Source organism: Styela clava, chromosome 5 (genome assembly GCF_964204865.1).
Source record: "Styela clava chromosome 5, kaStyClav1.hap1.2, whole genome shotgun sequence".
Lineage (NCBI taxonomy): Eukaryota > Metazoa > Chordata > Ascidiacea > Stolidobranchia > Styelidae > Styela > Styela clava.
Genome location: NC_135254.1, coordinates 17,660,093 through 17,687,807, shown reverse-complemented (window position 1 = coordinate 17,687,807; position 27,715 = coordinate 17,660,093). Strand labels below are relative to the sequence as shown.

Below are 27,715 nucleotides of genomic sequence, written 5' to 3'. Positions count from 1 at the left end.
ATTCTTCAATCTGTTATATGTAAATGAGCGTACGTCTAATAGCATTGTACAAAGGGTCCAACTCATACTATCCCACATGTCAGATATTTACTAGTTTGGGTAGCTGGTTTTGTTTATATAAAAAAAAACGCCTCTAAATCGATATATTCATTTAATTTTAATATGATTTTGATTGGTAAATACACTATTTTGATAATGTAAACACGATTGAAAGACAACATTTCTTCATTATCTGAAACACATAGGCTACTTAGTAAAATACAGTTGCCCAGTGATATTTTTCTTCGATGAACATATAATGAGATACAACTCCACTCAAACCCAGTCTACTGCTCGATTACCAACACCGTCGACAAGGAATATGGTAGGTAAGTCATATATATATATAAATGTTCCGGCGACATACATTGCGTTGGGTTGGTGGCGAAAGCCGTGTTGCTGTCTTCAAGGAGCTAGAGCTGAGGATCTAGGTCTAGGACCTTTATGGCATTTTACATTTTCCTGAATTGTCTTAGTAAACGGGATTTGAATCTTTTAAAATAGGTTACTTGTTATCATGGTTACTACCACAAAACCTGCTATCAAATGCGTGTGTTACGTTATTTTTAAATTTCTTTGCATCTTAAAAAAAATACTATCCATCCGTGCTATATGATTTCTTAAAGTATCAAAATTATCACAATTAAAAACTGTAACTTAAAATAATCATAATCACGAATAATTCAATCAATCAATCAAATCGTTTTTTATTAGCCATCCATGCAGGCAAACGGGCACAACAAAGTTGAAGCAAAATTGAAAATATATATATACATATTCATGACTTTGCCCAGAATGAACAGGATAACCGCGAAATGACCATTCGGTCTACCTGTCAGCGGCTACCTTGGTTAGGTAATTGTGCTTACGGTAATTCTGTACTATAACTTATTGTCTTCAAAACTGTGTCGGTGATGCATCAGCAACTATGTTGTCGGTTTATGTATATTAGCAACGACCGGAAAGTAAATTTGAATATCAGCCTGTAACAATTTGATGACAACACGAAGGAACCCACGTCTTAATCAACTTCCCTATAGGTGATATCTTTTTACTATATATATACCAAGCGTGGAGTATACAAGTTTTGATGCATAAATAACCTAAACCATGCTAAATCTATTTTACCTTTGCTCGTGATCACCTTACCTTTCATGTCATAGACAAATTATTATGACTAACCAAGTAAGAAACCTGCAATTGCTTTGAGTTTTAAAAAAATAATTTTCATCGGCCTTACATATCAAAACACTGTCTATAGGTTTGAGTTATGGAATGTAAAGCCATTTGGTTGCGAGGTCGAAACCATATGAAAAGGTAGAAACCGAGCGATTAAAGAATTGTTGCGAGTCTTAAGTAAATATAAAATTAGCCGTGCCAGAATGTCGAAATGAAACGTTTGTTGTTGCAGAAATTCATTAAAATTATAAGATAATCCAAAGAAATTATTTTAAAGTGCATAAGGAAGTGAGAACAGGTACGAAATTATAAGTCGCACAAGGTATTCCAGGTCAGGGCGTAAATTGAGTTTATCTTGAAAGAATATTGTGAATAAACAAACAAACATATTGGTTTATAAATGATTTTAAGTTAGAGATAGAAGGTCTGCTGCCGAATACACATTGTTCGAGTGAATTTGTTATTTAAATTATTTCGTCCACCTTAATGCTTATGACAAATAATTTTATTGTCCGATTCGGAATCGGAATGTAATTTTTATTTTCAAACCATTTTCATTTTACCCGATTTCAGATTTTTGAGTATTAGTCTATTAAAAGATATACCTTTTCAAAGATTTGTGTCTTTATGTGTTTTAATGAACAATTAGGATTATGATATACTGGTACACAGCAGGTGAAGTTTAAATATGTTTTGACGTATATATATATATACTAATTAAATTGTTACTTATGCAGAGTTTATATCTAGAGTACTAGCATATGAAAAATACCTAGTCGGTTCCTTCAACACTTCACCGTTTTTGTCTACCGCCTTTTGAATGTAGCTGAGTAGTGACTAATAATCACCTTATGTTATGACTATGCCTAACATTTCCTTAAACTCGACAACGTAGTATATATACAGTATAAAAGCAAATAACTTTGAAAAGTTCGCGAATAAAAGAAAAGAATATTGTTTTATTAGATAAAATGTGTTGTAACTTTATATATTTTGCTTCACCTATAACCTTCAACTTCACCTATAATTTAAAAACCACGTAAATGCAAATTATAGGGAAATTCGTGGTTGTATAAAAAAGTGTGTCATCAGTGACCTCTTAGCTCATATTGTTTCGAGATATATCGGTCGAAAGTTAAATTTGATCAAGCATTCATCTGATGCATACAGCATTGAGTGATGGAAGATGTTCATTTACATACCCGTTCTTAGTGGTACTTTAGGACATAGGTTCTCAAAGTGCTCCGTACGGAGCCCCAGGGCTTCGCGAGAGAAACCCAGGGGCTCCGCGAGCTATCCGATTACTTTTCAAAATAATGACTAGTTTTGTAACTGTTCAAAGAAACAATAACAGCTTCGATAAAATTTGACAACAATAAAGCCTCGAAATATGGCAAAGAGGCGGAATTGAAAAATGACATTATTTATAAGCTGGAGCGCAGCCAGGATTCTCAAGAGGTGGGGATTTGAATCGGAAATTTCCGCGCAACATTCTTTGCGATTATAAAAAGAGGATAAGGAGATTTCTGTTGCGTAAAATATTCAATGTATGGCCGATGCGAGCATTTAAAGTGTCTTGTCGTAATAATTCAATTGTACTCATAGTTACTCAAATTTCATTCGAGATTACTATTAGGATTCCTAAAATGAAAGAATACTATTCTAAAATAACATAAAACACGTGATAAACTGCCAACTTTAAATAAATTGGAGTCGTATTTTTGCGATCTTGGAATTTGTCAAACTTGATTTGTTCTTTTTTGTTCTTATTATTAAGCAAGATATCGCCGTTTAAAAAATCACAAAATCTGGGCAAAATACGATTGAAATTTATTTTAATGCAATGCGGCTCCGTCGGTAGTTTCAGAATAAAAAAAAGGTAAATCGCGCGCACAATTGACTGTGTTTCGATTTCGCAGTTACTATACGATGAATAACCAAAGAAAACCTAACATTACACCAAATTTTGTGATTTACAATGCCTATAAAAGCGTTTTTAATCTGACGTGAGTCTGCTAAAATCAAACTTATAGTGTGATCTTTTATTTTAAGTTTCAATATTTTAGAATGCCGTTTTTCAATCAAGAAATTTGAGTTGCGGATTTACCTCTTTATTATTAATTATTATTTTTAGCATTTCGTCGCCGATGACTATATGGTAACATGTTTTTCACATTGAACTCATAATATCCCACGAGAACAAAAAAGCAATTATCGTCGTCATTGTGGAACAATACATGTATATGCCGAGGAAAATTTTTCATTTAGGGAGAATAAACACCGGCGTAAAGATGTTTAAAAACATGCCATGCTGACGAAAACTATCGGTGATTGTAACAAAATGCAATCGCGCACGTTATTAGCAGCCTTTTAAGTCTTCCGAAAATGTCAAAAGGGAAAAGATTCGACCCCTAGTTTATTAATATGTTTGTCAAGTGTCAAATTTACAGCTTTAGTAAGAGTATATATAATTTATCTTTGAAATTTTGATTTATTTATGACTTGCATTAATCCCATTAAAAAAAGGTTTAGCATCTAAATTAAGTTAAGTACTTTTAACTTACTCAGGAATATTTATCGGAAAGCTACAATTTTAACATTTCTTTTGGGGCTCCGCGAATAATAGTCAACCTTTTCAGGGGCTCCGCAACACCAAAAGTTTGAGAACCCCTGCTTTAAGACACAGAGAGCAGTTTAGAATTAGGCTGTACATCAGTACGTCTAATTACTATAATATGTTAAAATGGAATCTATAACATCTATACAACAACAAACCACCCGTGTGGTCTCCAATCGTGATGGTAGTATACATTCAAAAACCGGAAGCTTTAGAAAAAGACGACTTCAAAGACAGAAAATGTCGTTCAAAGAAGAACCGCAATCCGAAAGTCAAAACTTTTCATTTCCCTCTGCAATAAATGAAGAACGAAACGCAACTGAAAGACATGGATACCAAATGGAATTATATGGCCATGGAAGGTTAGATGTTTCGCAAACCATTTTCTCTTATTCGAAAATACCTGACCTTACTTTGTTTTAACGTCACATCTCAATATCCAGAAACGCCTAAAATTTCTCCTGGTTTAAGTCTAGTATGAATAAGTATGTTTGTTCAAAATTTGAAATATATTACAGATTATCATCCCTAGTGTCGTCATTAAAATTATTTTGTCATCAATGTAACAATTGTTCATACACTGGTACAAATATCTAAGAAAATATTGATGTTCTAAACCTCACCTATATATAAATGAATATGCAACGGGTAATAACGGATGACCACCATAAAACGGGTCTAAACTAGTAGGGGAATCGATTAGGTAATAGATTAGATTTTATAGCACAATACGTACAAGCGAGCAATGTGCTATTTTTGAAAATAAATAAAAGGCATTCTATAATCGGCCCATCGGTATTTGAGAAAAATCAAGATGGATAGACTTCAATCATCGAACTGTTATAATTTCTCTTCAAAATAAACATGAATCATAGACAAAGGGCCCACTGATTTGGTGATTGTATACGGCAGCGTTTCCCAACCTTTTTTGATCGCGGACTATTTTCTCACCCGCGAAAACCTTTGCGGACTCAAAGTGCGTTTATTGCAACCGTACACTGTGCGAAGAAGCAATAAAATCAAATACAACAGAATTGTAACGAATTTCAAAATCGGAAATTCGCCGCAATTACGCGTTCGTTAGGAAGAGTCGACTTTTTTAGTGTATAATTGGCTTTCTGTCGCACAATATTCAATCCAATGACTTTCTATATTAATTTATTTGTGTTCATGGTAACTCGCGGCTGCGTCGACTTACGACAAGATGAAAGCATTTCTTCTTTAAAATGCCAATCGGCAATCTGCGAACATAATAATGTGAGAATATATTGCCCGATTATATTTAGTTTTGTTACATACTTTGCGATCTTGTGAATTTGTTATCGTCGTTAGAAAAATCTCACTATGTGTTATAAATTTCCAGAAAGTACAACTTGATTCAGTACTTAATAAACATATATTTAAAGTATATTAGTAAATGAAAAATGAATATATATTCATCGCTTTGCTTTATTATTAATTTAAATGTGATCATTTTAATCTGCGATTGTGTTGGCGAAATAAAAGCAATACCACTCAGAAAATATCATGACAATCCGTGGACACAAAAATGCGTGGTAAAGTGCCCGATGATATGTTGTTTTGATTCCTATTTTTGTGAATTTAACAAATCTGTGCTGTTCGTACAACACTTATATACCAGTACTGTACGGCGTATTAATGTTGAGGCAGTAAAGCAAACAATCCTGAGGGAGAATGCCCTGGTACGTACCGTAGTAGCACCCAAAATTTTGCGTTTTGCAATGTCTAAAAATGCGTTTTTAATCGGTCGCGGACCATCATAAAACGAAACCTATGGTGTTCTCAGTTTTATTTTTAGTGCTTTGTATTGCCGCTTTTCAACTTAAATTTGGGTTGCCACCATCTATCGACGCGTGTGCCGACTTGTAGGTTTTCGTGGAAAATTCGTCAGTGAGTTGTGAAATCCAATCGCATGATTAAGCGACGCGCACAAGTGCAAGTGACCTGTCGCGTCACTTGTTACCAAATTTTCGAATATTAAATTGCTATTCCAATAGTTGAATATTGGAATATATGCCCAGCCCTACTCAGTAATCAATATTGACGCAATTATTGTTATGTGAATAAACTTGCTTTTTATGTTTATGTAAATTCCAACGTAAATTGGCTGATAGTTAAGTTCCGCAAAATCGTTTGCGGCTCGCACGAATTTCTGACTCGTTGCGGACTCATTCAAACACTCCGCGGACTCAATTGAGACCGCGGACTCGGGTTGGGAAACACTGGTATACGGACTCGAATTTGCAAAATACAATGCAATACTAGTTGAAAAGTTTGGATCAATACATGCATTATCACCGAATAACGACAAATTTAGGGGAAAGGCAATTTATCCTCCATTGTGCTCGATTTCCGGCTCTTCTTGGTCTTGGTCCATTTTGAGTTTATTTTAACTCAATATTTTGTATTACAAATTAAGCAAATGACTGACTGGAACTGGTTGATGAGAGACTTGATATTAAAGTTAATCATGAGCTACAACGTGTTGTTCTGGTGATTTATTTTCTTTTTTCTGGTGATAAAAAGTTAACACTGATATGAATCTGCCAGAGCCACTATTCTCGGTACTCCCATAGTATGTGTACCAGGTTAGGGTTAGGCCATAATTTTATTCCGATTTTCCTTATTTTAGTTCTATTACGAGTTCGGTGACAGTCTGTTTTAGCCAAGTGAATATAGCCTACCTCCTGCTCATAGGCTTCCGTCCCTTTACACAACTTGATGTAAAGTAGGCGAACAAAATTATGGTAACTTCATATTGGTAAACATACGTCTGGAGCGCCTAATTCTCTTGCTAGTATGAACATCAAGGTGTTAAAACTGCATCACGCATTTCAGGCAAGCGGTGGGATATACTCTTGAACACCCTGATATCAAGAATTCGTCATCGCCAATTATAGGTGAGTTACATATTTCTGCATATGTAGGCCTATCGATATTAGCCAAGCTGAATGATGAGTATTGAAAACTAGAATGCAATGGTGTCCATGCCAATGGCGAGACAATTTGTTATTGTCCAACCACTTGATTTTAAGATCTTTCAGATTTCTAAGGAGAAATCTTGCGCCAAGTTGATTCTTTATTATTTCGTTTATTGCAAGAGTGAATTACTTAACACCAACACAACAACATATGGTTCGTGAAGTTTGTGACAGCCTCGCCCGGTCTACAAAATAGACTACGTTTATATACGTTTAATGGAATGACGTTACGTCACGATCATTATCACATAAATTTGTTTTACGTGAGACGGCATACACTTGAACGGTTGGCTGGTCAATTAGGCTCGGCGTTAGTAATCCCGTGTGGAATAAATATGGGCTCATGTTCACTAAAAGCGGTAAGCAGTCCTAGTTGGCGTGGCACAAACATTTTTGCATATATTATTCCTAACCCCCACCTGACTACGTCATCCTCATGTGGGGACCGCTACGACGAGAAAACGAGAGAAATAGCTTGCTTGATTTCGGGTGATCATCTGCGCGTTTCAGACAACAGTCCGTGTACTTTAACGCAGTGGTTCCTAACCTTTTTTTATATCGCGGCACACTAAGCTCTTTAAATTTTCACGGCATACCTATCACAAAACATGACTTTTATTATAACTGTTTTTGGGAGCACCTCACATTATTGTAAAAGATGCGTGGCCGCTTGGGTAATACACGGTCCTCAAACTATCACGCGCTTCGGTTTAGCTCGCCGTTCCACGTTACGCCCTTGGTGGTTTTTGGATAACGTAGTCAGATGGAGGTTAGAAATGACATATGCGAATTATGCCATGCCAACTAGAAGTACCTGACGGCGTTTCGTGAACTAGGCCCTAAATATGTACGAGAGGATTGTTGGATTGCTCGCCCCAGTAGGATGGTTCACTTAACGGCTGGTCAGTTCCTCTGCCGCAACGTCCATCAAGCCGTCTTATCGGCTTTCTCCTCCTCTGAATAAATATTTAAATCCTATCCTATCTCTAACTATTCTCATACCTACCTGATCCGGGATGGTAAACGGACGATGGTGGTCCGCCATATGAAGAATAAGTCGCACTGAGTCGCTTCACTTTTATCCACTTTGATTTTCCCGGGATAATTTAATAAAGAACCTTCTATTATTAATTATCATTCTTGGCCAGTGTCAATTAAAATATTCTACACATTTTATTATCAATCTCTGACATAAAATGACGTCACTGAGATCATAACTGGGGAATTCCCTATTCGTGACGACATCGAGCAGGGAAAGTCCCGTTTTTAGTTCACTTCCGCGTGAACGCAGTTTACAAAGGCAGTATGGCTGTCACAGCAAGATGTCCATGAATGACTGTTTGGTGAATAAATGCTTTGCGGTATTTGACAAACGATCATATTCGTCACTGGAATAGCTAACAGGATACGGAAGTGCGCGTGTAGGACATAGCTGTGGAACATTAGGAAACAGAAAACACCACATTTGTCAGTTGGGTTTTATTTGGAATTACGATATTGATTTAACAGATCTCTTCCAGTGGTTCGGAGTTATACTATTCATACATTTGTGTATTCAACTGACATTTTTCTTTACCCTGTTACCCACTGAATTAAGTTTTATTTACATTGGTTATTCAGTTATTTTGACAAAGGGATTTTAAAACATATCTTGAAAATGTTAGGTCGACAAGATACTGAAGAATTAGGTTTGACAGAGGAAGAACTGGAGAGAGAATTAGAAATAACGGTAAGAATATCATTTGTTGCAAGATTCACCTATATCTGTATAATATATCCAAATACTGAAATTTTCTGAATTCAAACATTTTCGACCATCTGTATACAGGTATATCTGTATATGGTGAAACAATAAAATAATTTCAGTATTACTGCACTGTCAAACACTCAGCCAATTAAAGGAAATGAGCTACAATTTTAGTCAGGACTAGAATCTTTTTGGTTCGGCATTGCCCAATTTAATCCACCCTGGGTGAGGTGTTAGGCATGATATTTCTGTATTTAAACATGAGCAAATTAAATACCATCCCATTTCAAATATGAACATCATAGTTGAGTCCTATCCCTTCAAGTTAAAAATGGGAATATGCTTTTTCTAATTCAAAATTTGGTACTACATTTTAGACGTGAGAAATTTTATAAACATTTTCATGAAAGTATGTTTGATCATGCTTGGTATTACAGTATTGATAATTTATTTAGCAATACGAAATAAATAATTCTCTGTAATAAAATGGTTTGGATCATTGAAATATCAGAACTAATTGTTCTGACTTTTTTTTTGAAATGTCCATCTGAAATTTCCCTTTTCACTGTTCCAAATTAGTATGGAAACATTTGTGACAAGAAAAATTGTTTAGGGCTTAGTTTTTTATTTGATATCTGTAAATATTTCAAGAAATTTCTAATTGTTACGAGAGGTCAAATACGATTTATAAGAATACTATACTAAAAGTTCCCATAGTTAGAAGCCAGAAGTTGATATCCATATTTCTGCGATACGGATATTGCTTGGATAAAATGCAGTTGAAGGTTTAATTGTAAAAATTGCCTGAGAAATTTACCGAAACATCTCACTAAGTCATGTGTCTCAATGTCAGTGTAATTTTAAAATTTGGGAAAGTGATATAACATAATATTAACATAATGAAATAATAGATTATAATAAATAGAAGATAATAAATTGCAAATAATTCTACTTTGTGTTCGTATGATTTCAAATTTGAGGATCCTTTATCTAAAGCCAAAATGGCATATTTATCATTGTTTAAAGTGTTATGATATGTGTTGCAAATATTCCAGCTTAAATCTTAACACTTCGGGAACACACACATTATTATTTGAAATTAAGATTAATTGCACGAAGTGAAACTGTTTCCCATGTAAATAATTCAGTAATGTTTATCATTTTTAATCAAAGTATAAAGTAAGATAATGCCAGCGTAGTAGTCAATAAACTTCCAAGTTTATATCATTGTTTTATATTCGTTTATTATGTTACTTACCTTCCTGCTTTGGGCAAATTTTTTGACCCAATACTATAATTTTGGAGATCATTTTTATTCTGCTTTTGGTATATTTTCTAGTTAATATGTTGCCATTCTGAAAATCACTTGGCCTACCTTCGGTATTTCAAAAATAAGGTCATACTTTTAATTTTAGAACCAGTAGCTAGGCATGTGTGAATTAACTTGCCAATTTAAATTATTATGACGCAAAAGCGCTTTATTGCGATTCGCACAAGATGGTTGCTTAGTTATTTTTAGCTATTACCTTCCAATACCAAATAAACATGAATTTTTATTTTGATATAAACTGAAGTTATTATGATTGATTATTTATACTAGAATTACATTTTACCAAACTGTTCCTGTGCCACGTTCGAGCCTATGGTGGGCCACATTGGGCACAGTGACCCCTGGTCTATAAGAAAAGACAATGTACATAAATAGAGACAACATAACATACCCTGCATATTATACTTAATCATAGAGAAAACCTTGAGAGGAAATACAGAGCATAATTTTTCATCCCAATCATTAATTATTATTAATATTTTCATTACTTTGACTTTCAAAAGATATTATTGGGTTGATGCGTAGAGATAGGAAATGTTAATGCTAAGCAAATGCAATAAATATTTTGATTTTCAAATACAACCCACTTGGCAGTTAATTTCTGCCAATTGCCGACATATAAGAGTACTATAGGGTGGGAATATCTGGTCACAATTCTGATTACATCATTATTAATCAGTCCATGCGTCTCGGGCAACTGTTAGGATATAATCGAAATCATACATTTTCGGAGAACCGCTTGTTATTGACAAGAGCCAGTTGTGGTTTATAGTATCAATTATTGCTAATCATTTTTCCTGAATCAAATATATTACGAATCATTTTCTCTTAGGAAGAGGAACAATTGTCATTATGGTCAAAATTCTATTGCTCATGAGCCATAGATTGGATGTTGTGGTTTACTGTATTGCGTCATGCCTCATTGTTTTCACCATTAGAATGAAAATAAAATGTAAAATTGTAATTTTTTCACATGATTGCTTGAACAGTAGGCTTATAATAACAGGAGCTGTTACACTTATTTATGAATACACTCTGGTGTCCCTCAGACACATAAAGTGATCGAAATGACTGATTTATGGAATGGTACTATGTTTCCTCGAAAATAAGACCTAGCTTGAATTTTAAATATGATTTTAATAAAAGCCCTCGCGTTAAAATAAGACCTGGTCAATAGCGTGAAAATTTTTTTTGACCCATTCTATAATAAGAAATCTCTCCAACACGTTTTGAATGATTAATAATCAAAGTTTAGCAATTATTTTCAAATAAAAACGTAGTATTTATAAGTAAATGGATATCGGTTTTCATATTTTGTATATTTGAAAATTGTGTAGTTCTTTACTAATTTTGTTTTTGATAAATGAAAATAAAAGGCATCCCCAAAAATTAAGCCCTAGTGTTATTTTTTTGAAGAAAATTGACTGGGTCTTATTTCCGGGAAACACGGTAAATGAGCCTTTGTCAAGCTATTATTACTCATGCACCCCTGTTCACAGTTTCACGGTACATCCATATTTGAATTTCTTATGGCATACTGGCTAATATAACTTTCTGTTCTCTGGTCAAATTACCTTTTGTTTTGAGTAAACTGCTTTTGAATATTTTAATGAATCTTTTACTCATTAAGTATAAACGGTCCTTGGATTATGAAGGCAATATCAAAAACTGCAATGAGAGTAAAAACATTATTGCATAGATAAATAATGAAATTCTATGTTATCTGTGGGCTCATTATGACTGAGCTTGTTTACTTGTTCAATTATGCTTTTTTTGCGTGGATTCTATGACCGACTATGATAAAGATATACTGAGGTTTACAAAAAATTTTATTTTTTCAAGGTTCTCAACCGAATGCGAAATTACCTTTGTGATCATTTGGAGCCAGAAAGATTTTTCCCATATTTACAAACAAAGGAATATCTTGATCAAGATTCTTGTGAGCAAATAAGAAATGAAAGAACAACAAAAAGTCGGGTCAACAAAATGCTAGATATATTAATAAGTAAACATCTCAATTTTGACATTATGTTTTAATCGAAAATTGATCATGTGCATTGTGGACAATTCAGAATTTAGGATCTATATTGGCCGATAGGATTTGGGACGTTTAAATCTGAAAAACTTATAGATCACATGTCTATTTTAATATACCATATTTTCCAGATGATGGGCCAATTTTATATGGGAAAACCTTCATTTTAGTGTGAAAGTTGGCCTTGGCTTATTTCCAAGTCAACTTATTAGCCGGAAAATACTGTAATTCATGTTCAATTTTTCATTATTAATTTATTTAACAGTACTTTGAATTGCAATATGAATGAATGCACAAAGAAACTTACCCTGAATTAACCATTTGTCATGTTCGAACCCTCTACTAACATTGTCCATGCCAGATTTCAAAAAGGTTTCGGCAATTTATATTTTCTTGTAATACCATCTTTAGAATCTGGACCTCAACCATTGAAAGCACTAATTAAAGCAATTCAAAAAAGCGGGACAACTCAAAAATTTATTTTAGAAAAACTGAGAGAAGAAAACGTTAAAATTCATTCCAATCCTTATAATCTAGGTAAGTAAACAATGCAAATAGTAAATTGAATATTTGGAAATTTTGTTTTTTTAATATAATGCCTGTTTGCTTTGTATCGTATTTTAAATATCTGAGTCAATTTGTAACAAAAAGGTTATGTGAAGACGTAGATGAATAGTGCATGGTGTATAATAATCAATTTTGCAAAATTGACAGTGCATGATGGTTTGTAATTGGTATCCAGGTGTGAGACATATAAAAAAAGGATAAATATCTGTTAGGCTTTGATAGTGTGAAACTATTGGTATATCCACTGGCAGTTATTGATAATTGCCATTGACATGTGATAGTTTTGTGGTCATAACTATAATAAGAATCTTTTTAAAGAATATTTGGGTCACTCACATGCATTGACTCTCAATGGCTGAAAAGTTTCCAATTGAGTGTCGTTCAACCTGATTTATTGCTTTCTGGTTGAAGTGGTTGTATGAGACTTGAGTGCAATATTCCAATATATCACATTAAAAAGGGAATAAAATTGGGTACTCTTGTAGTGTGTGTATCAGGTTAGGGTTATGCCATAATTTTATTCCGATTTTCCTTATTTTAGTTCTCTTACGAGTTCGGGGACTGTCTGTGTTAGCCAAGTGAATATACCCCCTGCCCAACTTGATGTAAAGTAGGCGAACAAAATTAGTTCCTCCATATAGGTGAATACATTTCTGGAGCACCTAAAATTGAGCATAATTAATCACTTCCTAGAGAGATTGAGACAAATTAGAGAAAGGATGGAATTGACAAATCCATATCATCCTGGAGTCTGGTATGCTGGACCACCACCACCATACACACCAGTTTCAAGAGGAGTTGTTCAGTGTGATGCTACTTCCAGGTACCATGATTTCAACAAACAAAGTAGACATATGCCGTTACTTATAGATGATCAAATTTGATCAATCAATTCAACATTATTGATGTCATTAATAGATGGTATAGAATTGGTTACCTAAAGACAAATTAGTTGAACTTATTTCTTTGCATATTGTGTTTTCACGTAATACATGAATGTGACCAAAAAACCATGGATACTGTTGGCTTTGTTTTTACAAATTTTTTATTGTTGTATTTACTCTGACACATTTTTTATAACAATCTTCTTTGTTATTATTTATTGAATTGATAATTTAGTAAAAAGTTCAGATTTCCGACCAATTTCAGAGGCAGTGTTAATAATAGCATAATAAAATGCAAGGTGATATCTCATCACATTCAACCAATTCATATTGTTTCAGTGTGTATCCAGCCTCTGAATTCCGTCACCCAGCGTCAACTCCATCACTAAGAGTATGATTTCTGTTTAATATTTAGTGCAATTTGAATGTGATATTTTGTTCATGTCTGCAGATACAGCCTTTTCTATTGTGATTATTTATTCATCTCCGGAAAAACATTTCAAGTATTGTTAAAATCTGATTTACTTTATCAAGTGGCATATACAGTTGGGCCAAGCTTATTTTATAATAAGAGCTTGATTCTAGATACAGAATTCTTTTTTAGTTAGTTGGTTGGTGTTCTTGAGAGTAGCAGATCATCTATTGACTCACACAAAATAATGTCAAACCCATTGTGTTATAAGATTTGCAATTTTGTTTTGTATTCATGTTCACGTATTTGTGATAATAGAAATGTTTCTTTATCAACACTTTTATTTAACCATATTGGTACACCTAACTTTTTTTATTAGTAAGAATCATCAAGCCCAAATGAAAGAGATTTCTTGCTGTCAACTTTTAGAAAATTACTCTAGTATTAGTGGAATATTTTGGATAAATATTGAAACAATTATGTTGCCATTTCAGAGTCATCCTAAATCTCTTGAATGTAGAAACAACATTCCACTCAGCGAACAGAGCTTTCCATCTTTTCAACTGAATAATGTAAGATCATCTTCTTGAAATGTATCGATTTATTTTAATTGGAAATGATTCAACTTCCATGTAAAATAAAAAATGTCATTATAATATTATAGCTATATGATTAAAGTATTATCGATAGGTATATCTGATGGTATTAAATATTCATATTCTTTCTGGTGTGAAAAAAGATTGTGTTGCATTTTGAATATCTCACATGAGTGTAATTGATGAAATTGGGTTTCAGTGAACCTAAAATCCTTTTAAAATTTGTGTACATAGCCCACATTGATATACAGATGAAAAGCATTTGGTCAATACTATATATCAGGGTGGTCCAAGGTTGGGGGCTCCGCGGGCCACCAAATTATTTTGCCATTGGTCGCGGGCCACAATAGTACCAAGAATAGGTAAACAGTGTAGTACAAAACAAGCACTTCTATTGTGTAAACACATAGTTATCAGGCATTGCCAAATGCCAACCTAGGCTAATGGAATCCGCATTCGATTTTTAGTTTTCTATCATGCCTATATTGTTAGCATATATTCCCAACCAAAAAGATAGAAATCCAGATAACAATTTAAACCGCCCATCGCATCATTCAACTTTGCTAGTTGCTTCAGCTAGCCATCATACTGGTCAATTCAGTCACAGGGGTGATATAACAATAATATGTTAAACGATTTTTCTGATTTATTTCATGAGAAGCAATTCAAAATACGATATTTTTATTACTCTTCGAATGCGACGTGGGCCACAGATAATGAAGTGGCGGGGCACATGTGGTCCGTGGGCCTGGGTTTGGACCACCCTGCTATATATGATAGCTGAAAGCTGCAAAATTCAGTTTCCTCGTTGGATGAATATTTGTTTTCTCTATTTAGTTTAGACGCCAAATGATTCTGATTTCAATTTCAAATAAGCACATATGGTAGCACATTGTAGCTGTATTAACATGGCTTATTAATTAGCTCAAAAATTTCTAAGTCTCTGTCCAGGCCGTTGTGATGTCGAAATTTACGTTTATAACCAGGGCTGAGGAGTTTGGCAAGTTTTTACTGGAGTGGGAATCGGAGTCAAATTTCAAAACTCCAAACTGGAGTTGAAATCTCATAAACTCAATGACTAAGCTTCATTAATAGTATATTGAAGGAGAATTGTATAGGCTATTGTTTTCAGGTGATTAAAGAGGCCTGCTACACACTAACACGAATATATTTCTGTATCGTTTCAACTAAATTTTTGTTATCAAAATTCAATTTTTGCTAGGTTTAGATTTGGAATCGGACCCAAAATTTTTCTCAACCTAAAGTTGCTGGAAAAATTTCTTTTCAACCCGAAGTCATAATATATTGTAAATACTTGCCGACTCCACAATTCTGGTGGTAAAACTACCTATTCAGCTATTTCTAGTGAAGCTGGCATTTTCTATAAACTCTACAATTTTGTTTTAGGAAAATCCACCATTTCATCCACCACCTCACATGCTAAGGAATTATTATCCTAAACCACCTATTGTAAATGTAAGTTGATTGTAAAATTTTACGTCTTCCATTAGTCGATTTCTATATTTATACCAAACATGTCATTGATTATTTGCTGTGAAATATATTTTTCAACTAAATCGGTATTGTTAGAAGTATTATATTTTTAAAATAATTACAAAATTATAGATCTCTTTTGAATATTGTCTACAAAGATACAGACTGACCCAGAAGAACAGTACCCATAAATTTTTTAATTACTTCTGAGAAATAAAATAAAATTTATTCAACACGCGAACTTCTGCCTGTGTATAGGTGTACCCAATAGTTTCAGTAATCAAGAACGTTTTACGCGAAGGTTTTGTTAATTGAGAATATATTAAATATGGTCTAATGGCCTAAATTCTGTTTTTCATGGGTCACCCTGTATTTATATCCAAGTGGTACTTTAGGTAATATCTAATGTAGATCTTCATTTATTATTCCAAAGCCATTAATAGAATTGTTTGTCTCTATTTGCAGAATGGTGATAATTCGGTAGTTCCATCAGATCCACCATCACAAGTTTGTCCAAGTCATTTTCAAACAAGTGATTTTCCACCTGGATCAAGTGGTTTTATGAAACATAATCCAGTGAATATTACAGCGTCTAATGAAATCCTGAGAGAACAGGTCATTTTCAATAGCCTTTTAATAATTCACCTTTTAGTATACTCTGTTTTTTTTATTATACAGATGTGAATTTTATATCGGTTGTGTTATAAAAGTTTATCCTGTTTCGAGAGGAAAAATAAAAATTTAGATTGATCATAGAGTCAGACATGCTTGAGCCTACCAGCTTAATTTTCTATGTAATATGACAAAACTACAACAGGCAAACAGCTTTGTTTTCCACCTTTAGATAAAAGCAATAAATTCTCTTTCACACAGAATCCATTAGTTCTCTTCCATACTTCATTCAGCTATAACTAAAAGATTATACAGTAATCAAGCAGTGTGGTCAGGGATGGCCAGAATCGAAATTTTACTCTTTTGAATACATTCTGAGAAATTATTTGTAAATATGAAATATCGAATACCTTCTAAATTGGGGCATCTTATATGGAAAATGACATAAATCACTATATCGCCATGTTGATCACATCTAAAACGACATGAAAAATAAAAAGTCATTAATTTCTTTGTGTTGATTGTTACCAGTTGAGATATCATACGTTCCGATATTCATGTCTGATGGCTTAAAACCCCTAAGGTTCTAAATTAATCCTAAATTTAAAATTTTATTATATTGAATCTAAAGAATTTTAAATGTATTCGAATGTTCGCTTCTTTCGAATATCCATGGGTGTAGTCCCAATGAGTAACTGTGGCTTTTGTTGCATTTCTTGACACTACTGTCACCTGTCGTAACATTTTTCATTGAAAAAAGTTGTGTTTTTGAGAAATAAGAGGTAAAGTAATTTATAATAAACTTATACTAAAGTTATTACATGCAACTCTACTTTCAAAAAGCACCTCACATTCTGGCATTGTTATAATTGGTCATATTGATTTCTACCACTGCATGAAGGAATTTATTTTTTCTATCAATTTTATACTTCAGATTCGTGAAGAAGAGAAAATATCACTTGTACACAGCCTTTCTGGAGGTTCACAGGCTACATTAACGGATCATATTGCAACAAACCAGGAGAAAGAAGTTGTCAAATTCCAGGTAATTACCAGATTGGATTACCTTAGTTCCCCTATTTTAGTCTGGTCAACAATTATATCATTTTTTTTTTTTTTTAAATAATGGAGCTACTTTTTATTTGTGTTCTTTTCATACTGGTTGCAACTAACACAGGATATCATTAGCATAAGGTTTTGTTATCTCTAACAGGTTAATTACTGTCAAGCAATAAATATTTCACATGTATAATCAACTGCGTTGCAGTATTTGCAGCGAGCATAACAAATAAAGTGTGATATGATCAGAAAACTGAACACATATTAATATTATTATTAAAATATAAAAATAGTATTTTCACAGCAGAATGTTATTTTTATTGTGCATTTTGATAGAATAGAATTTCTCATATAAACGTTCGTCTCATTCTTTATCAATTCACGTTTGAAATAAAATAATTTTTGGTTCTGAATACGTACAACTTCAAATGATTATACAATTTTTACAAATTAACATTTTTCAATATTTTTTACAATAACAGTCAGCTGAACCACAAAGAACTGTTAGTTATCCATGGAATAGATCACCTAGAACACCAACTGAAAATGATGTCAGTGTTGTGAAGACCAGGTAAAAATTTTTTTAGAAAATGATCATTTTGTATTAATAGTTGGATAATAGGTATATATCAGTTTATTTGAATGAGAGTTGCAATGAATTACACAAGAGTTGCAGTTCACATATTTCGTAAAGCGCTGAATAGTACATGTAACTGTAAGTAAAGTAATATTGTAGTTTTGGGCAAATAGATATCTGCAAGTAAGTCGATTTAATATTACTATCTTTGCTTATTACTATATCTAATTATCATCACTAGTTTTTTCAATGTGTTAATGTGGGATATGATTTTCGATTTTCACTTTCATCCTGGGGGAGAGGAGAACAATAGGATGACTTGCTCATATAGTAAATAGTCGGAATGCTGTCCTTATCAGGGGATCGTTCACTGATTATTTTTTTGATGCGTGGACTTGACGGTTGGGGAATCATAACTGACCAGTGATTTTATGAACCACCACCCTTCAACGGTGAGGAGTCTAGCAATTCTCTCGCACATAATTATCTCCCAAATGAGTCAAATCTGTGCAGAGTATTCAGGGGAACAATGGTAAACGTGTTCATATCGCTAAGCATGATATACCAACTATCGAGCTTATAAAATTCTACTGGTGCAATTTCCATCATTTGATAAAGTATCAGTGTTTCACGATTGTTTACAGCTTCCTGCTGTACCAAAAACATAAAAATCAATAAATCGTAGAATCTTTCTTTTAATGAAAATAAGTTTCTGATGTTCTTTTTCAGGTCGAGCCCTACAACTGTTTCATCAATGCCCGTGAAAACCATTAATTCCAGCAACAGCAATATATCTGATAGTCCTACTATAAACTCACCCCAGCTTGAAAACATTTCAATATCTGATACAAATCTTTCCACGTATCCAAAAAACATCAAATCGTATCAAAGTTGTCAAAACGGTAGTATTCAACCAAGCTGTTTCACATCATCAACTTACGGTGATATTGACAGTCGATTGCCCACAATAAAGTCATCTGATGCTACAGAACCTAAACCTTCCTCACCAACGAACTACCAGCCACGTTCTTCAAATAATCGTCCATTTAGACCTGCTTCACAATTTGGTGCTGCTAGACAATTTTCTACCCCACTTGAACCAATTCCGAGTGTAGAAGTAACACCTTCCATTGAAACAATTGAAAGTTTCACAATAAGACGACCACCCACTGAACATGAAGATGCAAGTATTATAGAACGATTAGCTAACGATGATGAGGGAGAATTGAGCAGTCTTGAAATTTCAACGGATAGCGATTCTGAACAATAATGAACTGTCCTTTATTGCTAACAATGTCAGAATATATAGGGATAAATAGAATGTACAGACATTTTATTTGTCTTGTAGTTGTTTGTGAATTATAATAAAAAAATATTTCACATTTATGTAATTTACATATATTTGATTTTGTAAATAAAATAAAGTCTTATGATGTTGTTTGCATAGCGATTAGCACATAAAGCTCCAAGACCGGAACCAGAACATCATTTCCCACCTAAATATGGCATTTTTCTGAAGTCAAAGCTTCCCATTTAATTAGCTTTAGTCAACATCTCGATAAAACAATTCATATACAATTTAAATATATTTTAGATATATGGTAATATTTTATTGTATTCTAGCACTGCCCCCTCAAATGTTACTGAAACTTTGAATCACACTGCAAATTGTATATTGATATGACTCATTTTCATAACACTGACTTCAAATTTATAAAAAAAACTACAAGCATATTGTATGCCTTATCTAAGTCTCTCGATGTTCTTTCTATTCATTGGTATATTATTTTAACTGTTTTGCCGTCAAATGAACATTGATTACCATGGAATTGCTCATTTAATAAATTTTTCAATTCTAGAGCATATCATGTACATAAAAGCCGAACTTTTTGGCTGTTCCAATCCCATCCTAGCCAGTAACCATTTTGGTATATAGTACTGGATTAATTTTAGTTTGATGGAAGCACATTGAACAATTCTTTATTCTTGACCCTTCTCATGGAACGTTTTACTAAATATTTTTGTGACCCTATCATCATTATAAAACCCAACCTTTTAAAGAACCCTCGTGGTTAATTTTAGCATCTTTTTCGAGTAGTTGAGAATATGTGATGTTTTCGATAAATTTGGGATATCCCTTTTAAACCAAAATGTTGGATGACATGACTTGTGGCAGGGACAAATCTATCACCACACCAGCTAACTAATAGAACTCTTGAAGACTTTATTATTTCTATAGATATCGATTGGATCTCTATTTTTAATCTTTCAAACCTTTTTCTTGACTTTTGTACAATATATTACCTGTAAATACTTCATTTTTAATTTACTATATTACTTTGAACACTGATATGTTATATCACTGCATGAACTATCTCTGGTATGGAAGCAGCACTTTTGTCAAACATTCAGATTTTCTACATGCATATAGGTTGACTCATGTTCAATGCCATTAAGGTGTGGTTGTTTGGTCATTGCATTAGTAGTTGGCTCAATTGTAAAGCTGGTTGTTGAAACAAAAGCTGCCGCCTCCCTATATATCGTACTACAATTCTTCATTTTTGTAATTTGCAATGCAGTTTCAATTTGCACTGTTTTAATATTTTATTTTGATTTGTTCCATTTTTTCATTTAAAATCTATTTCAAATTTTATCATCAGTTTAATATCCAATGGAATGCTTGTCCTTTTGTATATTTTATATCATTTTTCATGGTATAAGAAAAATAGACACAGTAGTTAAAATATATGCAAAGAAAGTGTCTGGTGATAATTGTGATACCATGTATTCTTTGCTGTTTTCAATGTTGTTTTTCTTTATTTGATGTAAAACGTTATTGTGTGCTTTCTAAAGAGACGATTTATACCTTATCGGCTATTTTTAACCCAGTCTTAAAACTTTCATGAGTTGTCAATTAAAAGTGAAAAATATCAATCGAATCATTAGTTCTGTCATTTTTACCATCATGAGCATATTTGTATACTTATCGTAACATCTATCACTAATCAACCAAAACACTATATACCGGTACAGTTCATTCTAACCACATTTGCGTACATAACGTGGCCACATTTACGTATTATATTTTATCTGCACTCGCTTTTCTTAATCATCGGTTTTGTTGCATATTTTGGTATTCATATCACTAAATATTCAAATAATTGACACAATGGATGGACACAATAGTGCCTAACACTAGCTCTCCAGCTTTTGTACAGTTCAAGTAGTTTATAATGTGTGTATAAATGCGTACTATATATAGTAATAATAAAGAAGTAAAGTATATTACTAATAATACAGAAAATACAAAGCCAAAGCAAAATTTCCCCATAAGAACGACAAAATTTAGAAATTTCTTCCCGTTGGAAAACGTTGCCCTACAACATGATAATTTAGCATATATATGGACAAAAATGACTAGCTAAAAATCGCGCTGCTGATATATTCGAAACGCTGAAATTAAAAATGCGTCTCTACACTCTTTTATCATTACATAGTAGAATTCATTCATGTGCTATCGGTGATTGATTACCTCAACCTTGCGGATAGAGTACAAAATTCGGTACCGGACATTCTTTGACTTCATCAACTTGTCGGCTGCTTATTAAAAGAATTTTAATCTGAGCAAAAGTGGTACTTAAATGATATTCCTCTTAACAGCGGGACCATTCAATGTCAATAATATAACTTTCACACTTTTGTTTTTCTAGTCTGATGTTCTACCCCAAACTTTCAACGCTTGAAGAAAAATTGCCACAGTCGGGCGTAATTTTTCTCTATTGAATTCGGCATGCTTTCGCTGGAGGAACGGCATATATACATGGCCATGATGCCACCTTCATTTCCATATAATTGATCATTTCTTTCCTCTATTTCATAATAGGTTGTTCACACAAACTATACTAACTCTTTCAAGTCAATGCTTCCGAAAACAAATAACTGACTAACTAATCCCAACCGGACGAGAGGCCGTGGTTCGTCATATGATTAAGTCATCTTATCGGCTTTCCTCTCCCCGTGATAAACGTGTAAATCCTATCCTATGTATATGTACTTTACTTTGAGTCATTAATTGTTTGTAATTTACAATAGAGTTTTCGAATGTACATTTGCACTGTTTTACAATTTTCTTTGTTTCAATTTATTTTCAATCGTCGTTAACCAAATTTCTTCGAAGATTCATTGGACAATTATTGAGTATTATATAGTCTTATTTTATTCTATAAAAATCGCACACAGTTGTTCACAGAGTAATGATAACTTCGCAAGATCAAAAATCAGCAACCAAGCCTAGCTGTTTGAGTTGGGTATGCGAATGGCTAACTTGTATAACACTTGAACTATCTTGCAAAGTTGCTATGATACTATTGTTAATTGCTTTAAATCGTATATATTTTACTGTGTTTGTCTCTTTTATTCTATTTGATGCAAAAAGTAATTGTGTGATATTTTTATGTTTTGTATATTCTTTTCAAGTTTTCCCACAGAAAAGGAAAGATTAAACCACCCGTTCTGTCACTATCACCATAATCGCGCTAAATCTGATATTTTCTCCCACATTGACGAAAACATGTAATGCCATTCTCATTTACATATACTGGTCACATTTACATACCAATTTTAGTATGCGTTCCATACATTGGGTCGTGTATGTTTGATTGGCCAGAAACAGTTTTTTGTGAATCTGACAAACTTTTTTAAACCTTTCGTTGAGTTGTATTTTCATGATATTAATATCACTGGTTATTGAAATAAATGGAATTGAATATTTTGTGTTCCTCAATCTACTGATAAGTACCAAATTTTGTGGTCTATAATCACAATTACTGTGATAATTTTGGTATGAATAACACCTAGTCAGCTTAATATTGCGCCACTTTCGAATGACTAAATTCATCGTCGTCAGATATTAAACATGAGTTAATTGATTGTTAAACCAACAAGATATTTGCAGTCAATATGAAACTCTTTTCAAGATCTTACTTCTGATGTCTTCTGACATTCACTGTCAATCAGATATCAGTAATTTGGTAGAATTATCTAAAGTCTAAGTTTCAAACTAATATTTTATGGCAATAGAAAAAGCATGTTCAATTACTTTTATACCGCCCAAATATTAGCTCTAGCTTATTTTCACATGGCTCGGACAAAATTTGCAATCGAATCGGGGTTGAGAAAATTTTTGATCCCGACTCCGTTTGACTCTTATTATCACCATTTAAAGCATGAAAATCAAACCAACCTCCGACTCCGCAACCATGTCTGCCTGACATGAAGTATAACGATATGGATGTCGTACAATAGGATATCCTACTGTGCTTCGACCACGAATTCAAGTGAAGGAGCAAATATTGATTGGCGAATTTTATAGAAAAAAATACATTTGAAAAAAAAAAGATTCCCTAGTGTATTTTGTATACCCGAACCCAATCATCGACAAGAACTATCATGTTATAAAAACTCCTGATGTTATGTATGTGAATGACATGAAAAGTATTTTAGTTTTTCAGGGATCAGCATACGTCATTTTTAAGAGGCCCTTCACGAAAGTCGCGTTTTGTTATTCAAACTGGCTGTCAATTATTTTGGAGATTAGGCTTCACGTTATCTCACCTGACAAGGTAACTGCTATGGTAGCTGTTACAACAGCTTCATGAATGAAAACCCAACAACTGCAAAGACACGTCACATCACGATTCATGTCTTCAAAAGCGCACATATGATGCAACAACCTTCTTTAAACTGCGAGAGGCAAGGAAAGGGCACGTCAGCAGATGGATACTACTTTGGGCCATGAATGGAACCGTTTCAAATATTTCACCAATATCCCATGAACAACTGTGATTCCTCGAACCTTGATTATACAAGAATAACCATGACAAAACTCGTTACTCTGACAGGGCGATAGATAGTTATTTGCACAATCAAGCACCTGCTATGAGTTGTTGACTGCATCTCGAACACACTTACGACTGCTGAGTACTCCGGATCATGAGGTTCTTGAAGCAGCTGTGCAATGCTTGTTATTGTTTGGACGAGTATATAGTGGCGCTACATTGTAGCTTTTTGGACACAGAAACTTTAATATGTCTGTTGTGTTGCTCTGTCGATGATATGGATTAGAGCTAAGGGGGTTGTCACCTGGAATGTCAATCATCACGTTCAGGTCGGGCTTCTCTATCGCTGACTTTTTTTTCAAATAATTATATGTTGATAAAAAATATATATATACTAAAACTATGTATGGATATTAAACTAAGAAATACTGTACTAAACTCTTGCAATGCCAATTCAAAGAACTCCTATAGATGAAATATGAAATTTCGGGTTTTCCTCGGACTCGGGCCTGCAAATCTAGTTAATTAGCGGGCTCGGTCGGGTCGGGTTTAATACCCACGGGTCGGGCCGGGCTGGAATTTTCGAGCCCGATTTTACCTCTAATATGTATACAGCATGAAATCCTCAGAGTCTTCAGATTCGGACCTGTATAACTACAACTGGCTGCTCAATAGTGAACGCTCTCGATGAACCTAGCGAGGGGGACTTGTTTTTCTCTTTCACGATACTCGGAAATTTTACTTTACCTATTTTTGTTTCTCTAGGACAAACGCCCATTTTTTAAAAGATGAATGAATTTGTCGGACAAAGTGATCGCGCTCTGTGATGATAAAAATGATTACATTTATAATGATGTATTGTTTACGTAACATGAATTATTCGGCGCACCAAGGGCGTACAAACATACATAGTGTTATAAACTCATTCTATCGATGTACCAATATTGCAATAATAATATATCAACATGATATTACCATATGGCGTTTCAAACTTTTGAATGACTAACAATAACATGGTCAGCGATTATATATACGATGCCTGCTGTAAATACAGATATAAAACGAGTAAACATCAGTTTATATATATATATACATATATTTATTGCAATTTGTTCTGGTAATTTTAGATCAGAACGATTTTATAATTAGTAATATTGATTCTACCTGTGAAAACAAAATGGAAACTCTCAGCAAAATCATGAAATGCGCAATTTGGATTGCAATAGCAGCAGTCACCTTTGCACATGTTGAAAATTTTCTTCAATCTGCGCTAGTTGATGTCGGCGTGTTGCCGAAGAGATACACGGCCCAAGATTTATGGTATGTATATATTGTACTATGTATTATATTACATAAAAAGTCCACGAGAGTAAATTTGTTTATTCATTTACTTCGATATATTACTATTACAATGAATTTTATTATCTCGAATATAGTTATTGAAGCCATTGTGCATTGCGGGCATGTCGACCTTAAAAAAAGTCACAAGAAGCTTATTGGGGCTTTGGAGTGGTCTTTTGGCTTTTATTTGGTCAGTGAAGCAGTCTAGCCCACCGCTTCATACATCCAACTTGGCAATTCTGATTGGGCAATTTGGCATTAGGTGACTCCAATTATATTCAGCTTGACGATATCTTTTGAGAAATATTTTGCTATATATATATATATATATATATAACTCTTGTTGACTAATTCGGTATCCAAATTGGCAATCCTCATAAAATTATTAATTTAGTGGGGCAAAAGAATTTATTCATTTTTTATTATATTTTTTTTATATTTTTATTTTTACTGAATAATTTAATTGATTTTAAGTCTCGCTTTTTCACTTTCAACCTTATTATGTCTCGATGATTGTATGAGTGTGTGTGCGTGCGTGCTTTAATTTGTTTTTATACTTTTCTGTGTGAGAACACGTACTACTTCTTTTATCAATACCTTTCCCTCTAAAATCTTTGCGTGCGTGCTTTAATTTGTTTTTCTATATTTGGGTGAGCGAACACGTACTACTTCTTTTATCAATACCTTTCCATCTAAAATCTGTACGCTTCAAACCTCACTTGAGGTTTTGTTTACTTGCCCGATTTTATAATCAGTTATTTTTTTATCCATTATTTTATCGTCTACTGCTGATTATGGAGTCGAAGTATACTCATACTATCGTACTTACACTCCGAGCCCTCCTAAAAACCGACTTAGGCTCTTTAAAGCATTCCATTCCAACTATAGATACCGAGATTTCTAAGAACAAAAACATAAGTTATTTTATTTTTTGTTGAATATTTTAAACTCAACTATCGAAAAAAAATTCTTAAACTCGATAGTCAGAAATTTCAGTTTTAAATATGGTTGCATCGATATTCGAAGCTGAGAAAAAAAATGCACTTTATTTTTACAGCGACGTAAGAGAATGGCACCCCATATTCATTGACATGATGGGATGTGAAACAAAGGTGGAAAAACAAGTGAAACGCGATACGCCGGGACGAAAACCCAAAATCAAGCTGAGTGGAAATTTTAAAAACATGTTAAAGAAAAAGACTATGTTGGATCATCTTTATGACGTGATCAATGATGGATTTTTATGGATTCAAAGTTGGATTGTCCCAAAAAAATACAGGCTACCTTGTTTGTTCGGGGACTGTAATATGAACAAACAAATTAAGAGGCAAAAAGATATTTTATTGTACAAAGATAAAAAGAAGAAACCATCAAAGGATCCTTTAGTGCCAACTACATAAACTATGTGAACTGAACAAAGCGCTCCACTGTATTTACTGTTTGTTTCAAACATTTTCTAGTAATTGTTGAACACTTTAACAAACAAAAATTTTTAAATATTTTGTGAATATACATTTTTGCTAAGTGAATTTTCATTCGCTAGGTAAATTATCAAGTTTCGATAATAGTATCAATTCATTAAATTGTCACGAGCTTGGAATTTTGTGACAGATTTATATATATATTAAGATTTTATATATTCTGGTTGCGAGTCGCTATTTTAAAATATTAGTTTCGCCATTTTGCTGAATATTGCTATCAAGTGAAGGTTTATTGCTATTCTCAAAGAGTCTCATTTCACGATTATTTGTAATATACTGCTATTGACTAACACAATTTTATATACATTACGTCCACTTGGCTAAATTGGAGCACAGAACATTCCGCAAAGGCAGCGCTAAAATAAATTCTGGTTGTTCGCTTGATTCTATGTCCAAGACGTCTGTTTTGTTAAAAATTAGTGCCTTTCTACTCGATAAAAGTTTTAAGTCATATTGTCCGGACAGAGCTTCGGTCCAAGAGTGAATAGAATAAATACGTAGCTGACAATGATCAGATGTCCACTACATAACTGGCATCACAATTTTGAAATCGGATACTCATAAGCTTTAGCATCTAGCTCTAGCATCGAAATATTATAACGCAACCGGCAATAACCGTTTTTGGTGGATTAAACCAAATATATATTCACAGTCAACCGGACAACGAGGTTAGTTTTCACGTTTTCTGCCCCAGCACTTCGAAACGATAACGTAGGCTAGCTTCGACGTCTTTTGCCCCAGCTTCCCTAAATGTTGCGAATCATTGCCAAGAAACAACATGTATTACTCGAGGCTGAATAGTGAGTGAATACTAACAAACCCCAGCACTTGTTGTCTGTTTAGTTTGGCGAGTGATAACCCTTCGTCCAGGTCCGGTGCATTCGGAACTATTGGATAAGATTCTCA

General features: G+C 33.6%; 2 protein-coding genes across 5 annotated transcripts; both read left to right on the top strand.

The window, feature by feature from the left end:
* Positions 1-1,293: 1,293 nt before the first annotated feature.
* On the top strand, positions 1,294-22,918 carry LOC120335668 (uncharacterized). 4 transcript variants are annotated; one of them, XM_078112856.1, is made up of 14 exons: positions 1,294-1,893; positions 3,858-4,197; positions 6,695-6,756; positions 8,502-8,566; positions 11,757-11,919; positions 12,361-12,486; positions 13,210-13,339; positions 13,740-13,791; positions 14,307-14,384; positions 15,816-15,884; positions 16,368-16,517; positions 17,449-17,559; positions 18,056-18,144; positions 18,880-22,918. In XM_078112856.1, exons 2-14 carry the CDS (start codon positions 3,962-3,964, stop codon positions 19,418-19,420), a joined length of 1,872 nt encoding a protein of 623 aa, XP_077968982.1. In that variant the 5' UTR covers positions 1,294-1,893; positions 3,858-3,961; the 3' UTR covers positions 19,421-22,918. The 4 variants fall into 4 exon arrangements, with proteins under 4 accessions (XP_077968982.1, XP_077968984.1, XP_077968983.1 ...); XM_078112858.1 differs by lacking the exon at positions 1,294-1,893 and having other exon boundaries at positions 1,974-4,197; positions 17,449-17,535; XM_078112857.1 differs by lacking the exon at positions 1,294-1,893 and having other exon boundaries at positions 1,975-4,197; positions 15,816-15,878.
* Positions 22,919-25,089: 2,171 nt separating this feature from the next.
* On the top strand, positions 25,090-27,170 carry LOC120335677 (uncharacterized). The gene is made up of 2 exons (XM_039403251.2): positions 25,090-25,307; positions 26,386-27,170. The coding sequence occupies exons 1-2, from the start codon at positions 25,165-25,167 to the stop codon at positions 26,726-26,728; spliced, it is 486 nt and encodes a 161-aa protein (XP_039259185.2). The 5' UTR covers positions 25,090-25,164; the 3' UTR covers positions 26,729-27,170.
* The last annotated feature ends 545 nt before the right edge of the window (positions 27,171-27,715 follow it).

What these genes read in the sequence shown, in the direction of transcription:
- LOC120335677 (XM_039403251.2), top strand. Translation starts at nt 25,165, where the DNA reads ATGGAAACTCTCAGCAAAATCATGAAATGCGCAATTTGGATTGCAATA. An exon ending in TACACGGCCCAAGATTTATG is followed by an intron (nt 25,308 to 26,385) that starts GTATGTATATAT and finishes TTATTTTTACAG; the next exon opens with CGACGTAAGAGAATGGCACC.
- LOC120335668 (XM_078112856.1), top strand. Translation starts at nt 3,962, where the DNA reads ATGGAATCTATAACATCTATACAACAACAAACCACCCGTGTGGTCTCC. An exon ending in TTCCAATCCTTATAATCTAG is followed by an intron (nt 12,487 to 13,209) that starts GTAAGTAAACAA and finishes ATCACTTCCTAG; the next exon opens with AGAGATTGAGACAAATTAGA. An exon ending in CAGTGTGATGCTACTTCCAG is followed by an intron (nt 13,340 to 13,739) that starts GTACCATGATTT and finishes ATATTGTTTCAG; the next exon opens with TGTGTATCCAGCCTCTGAAT.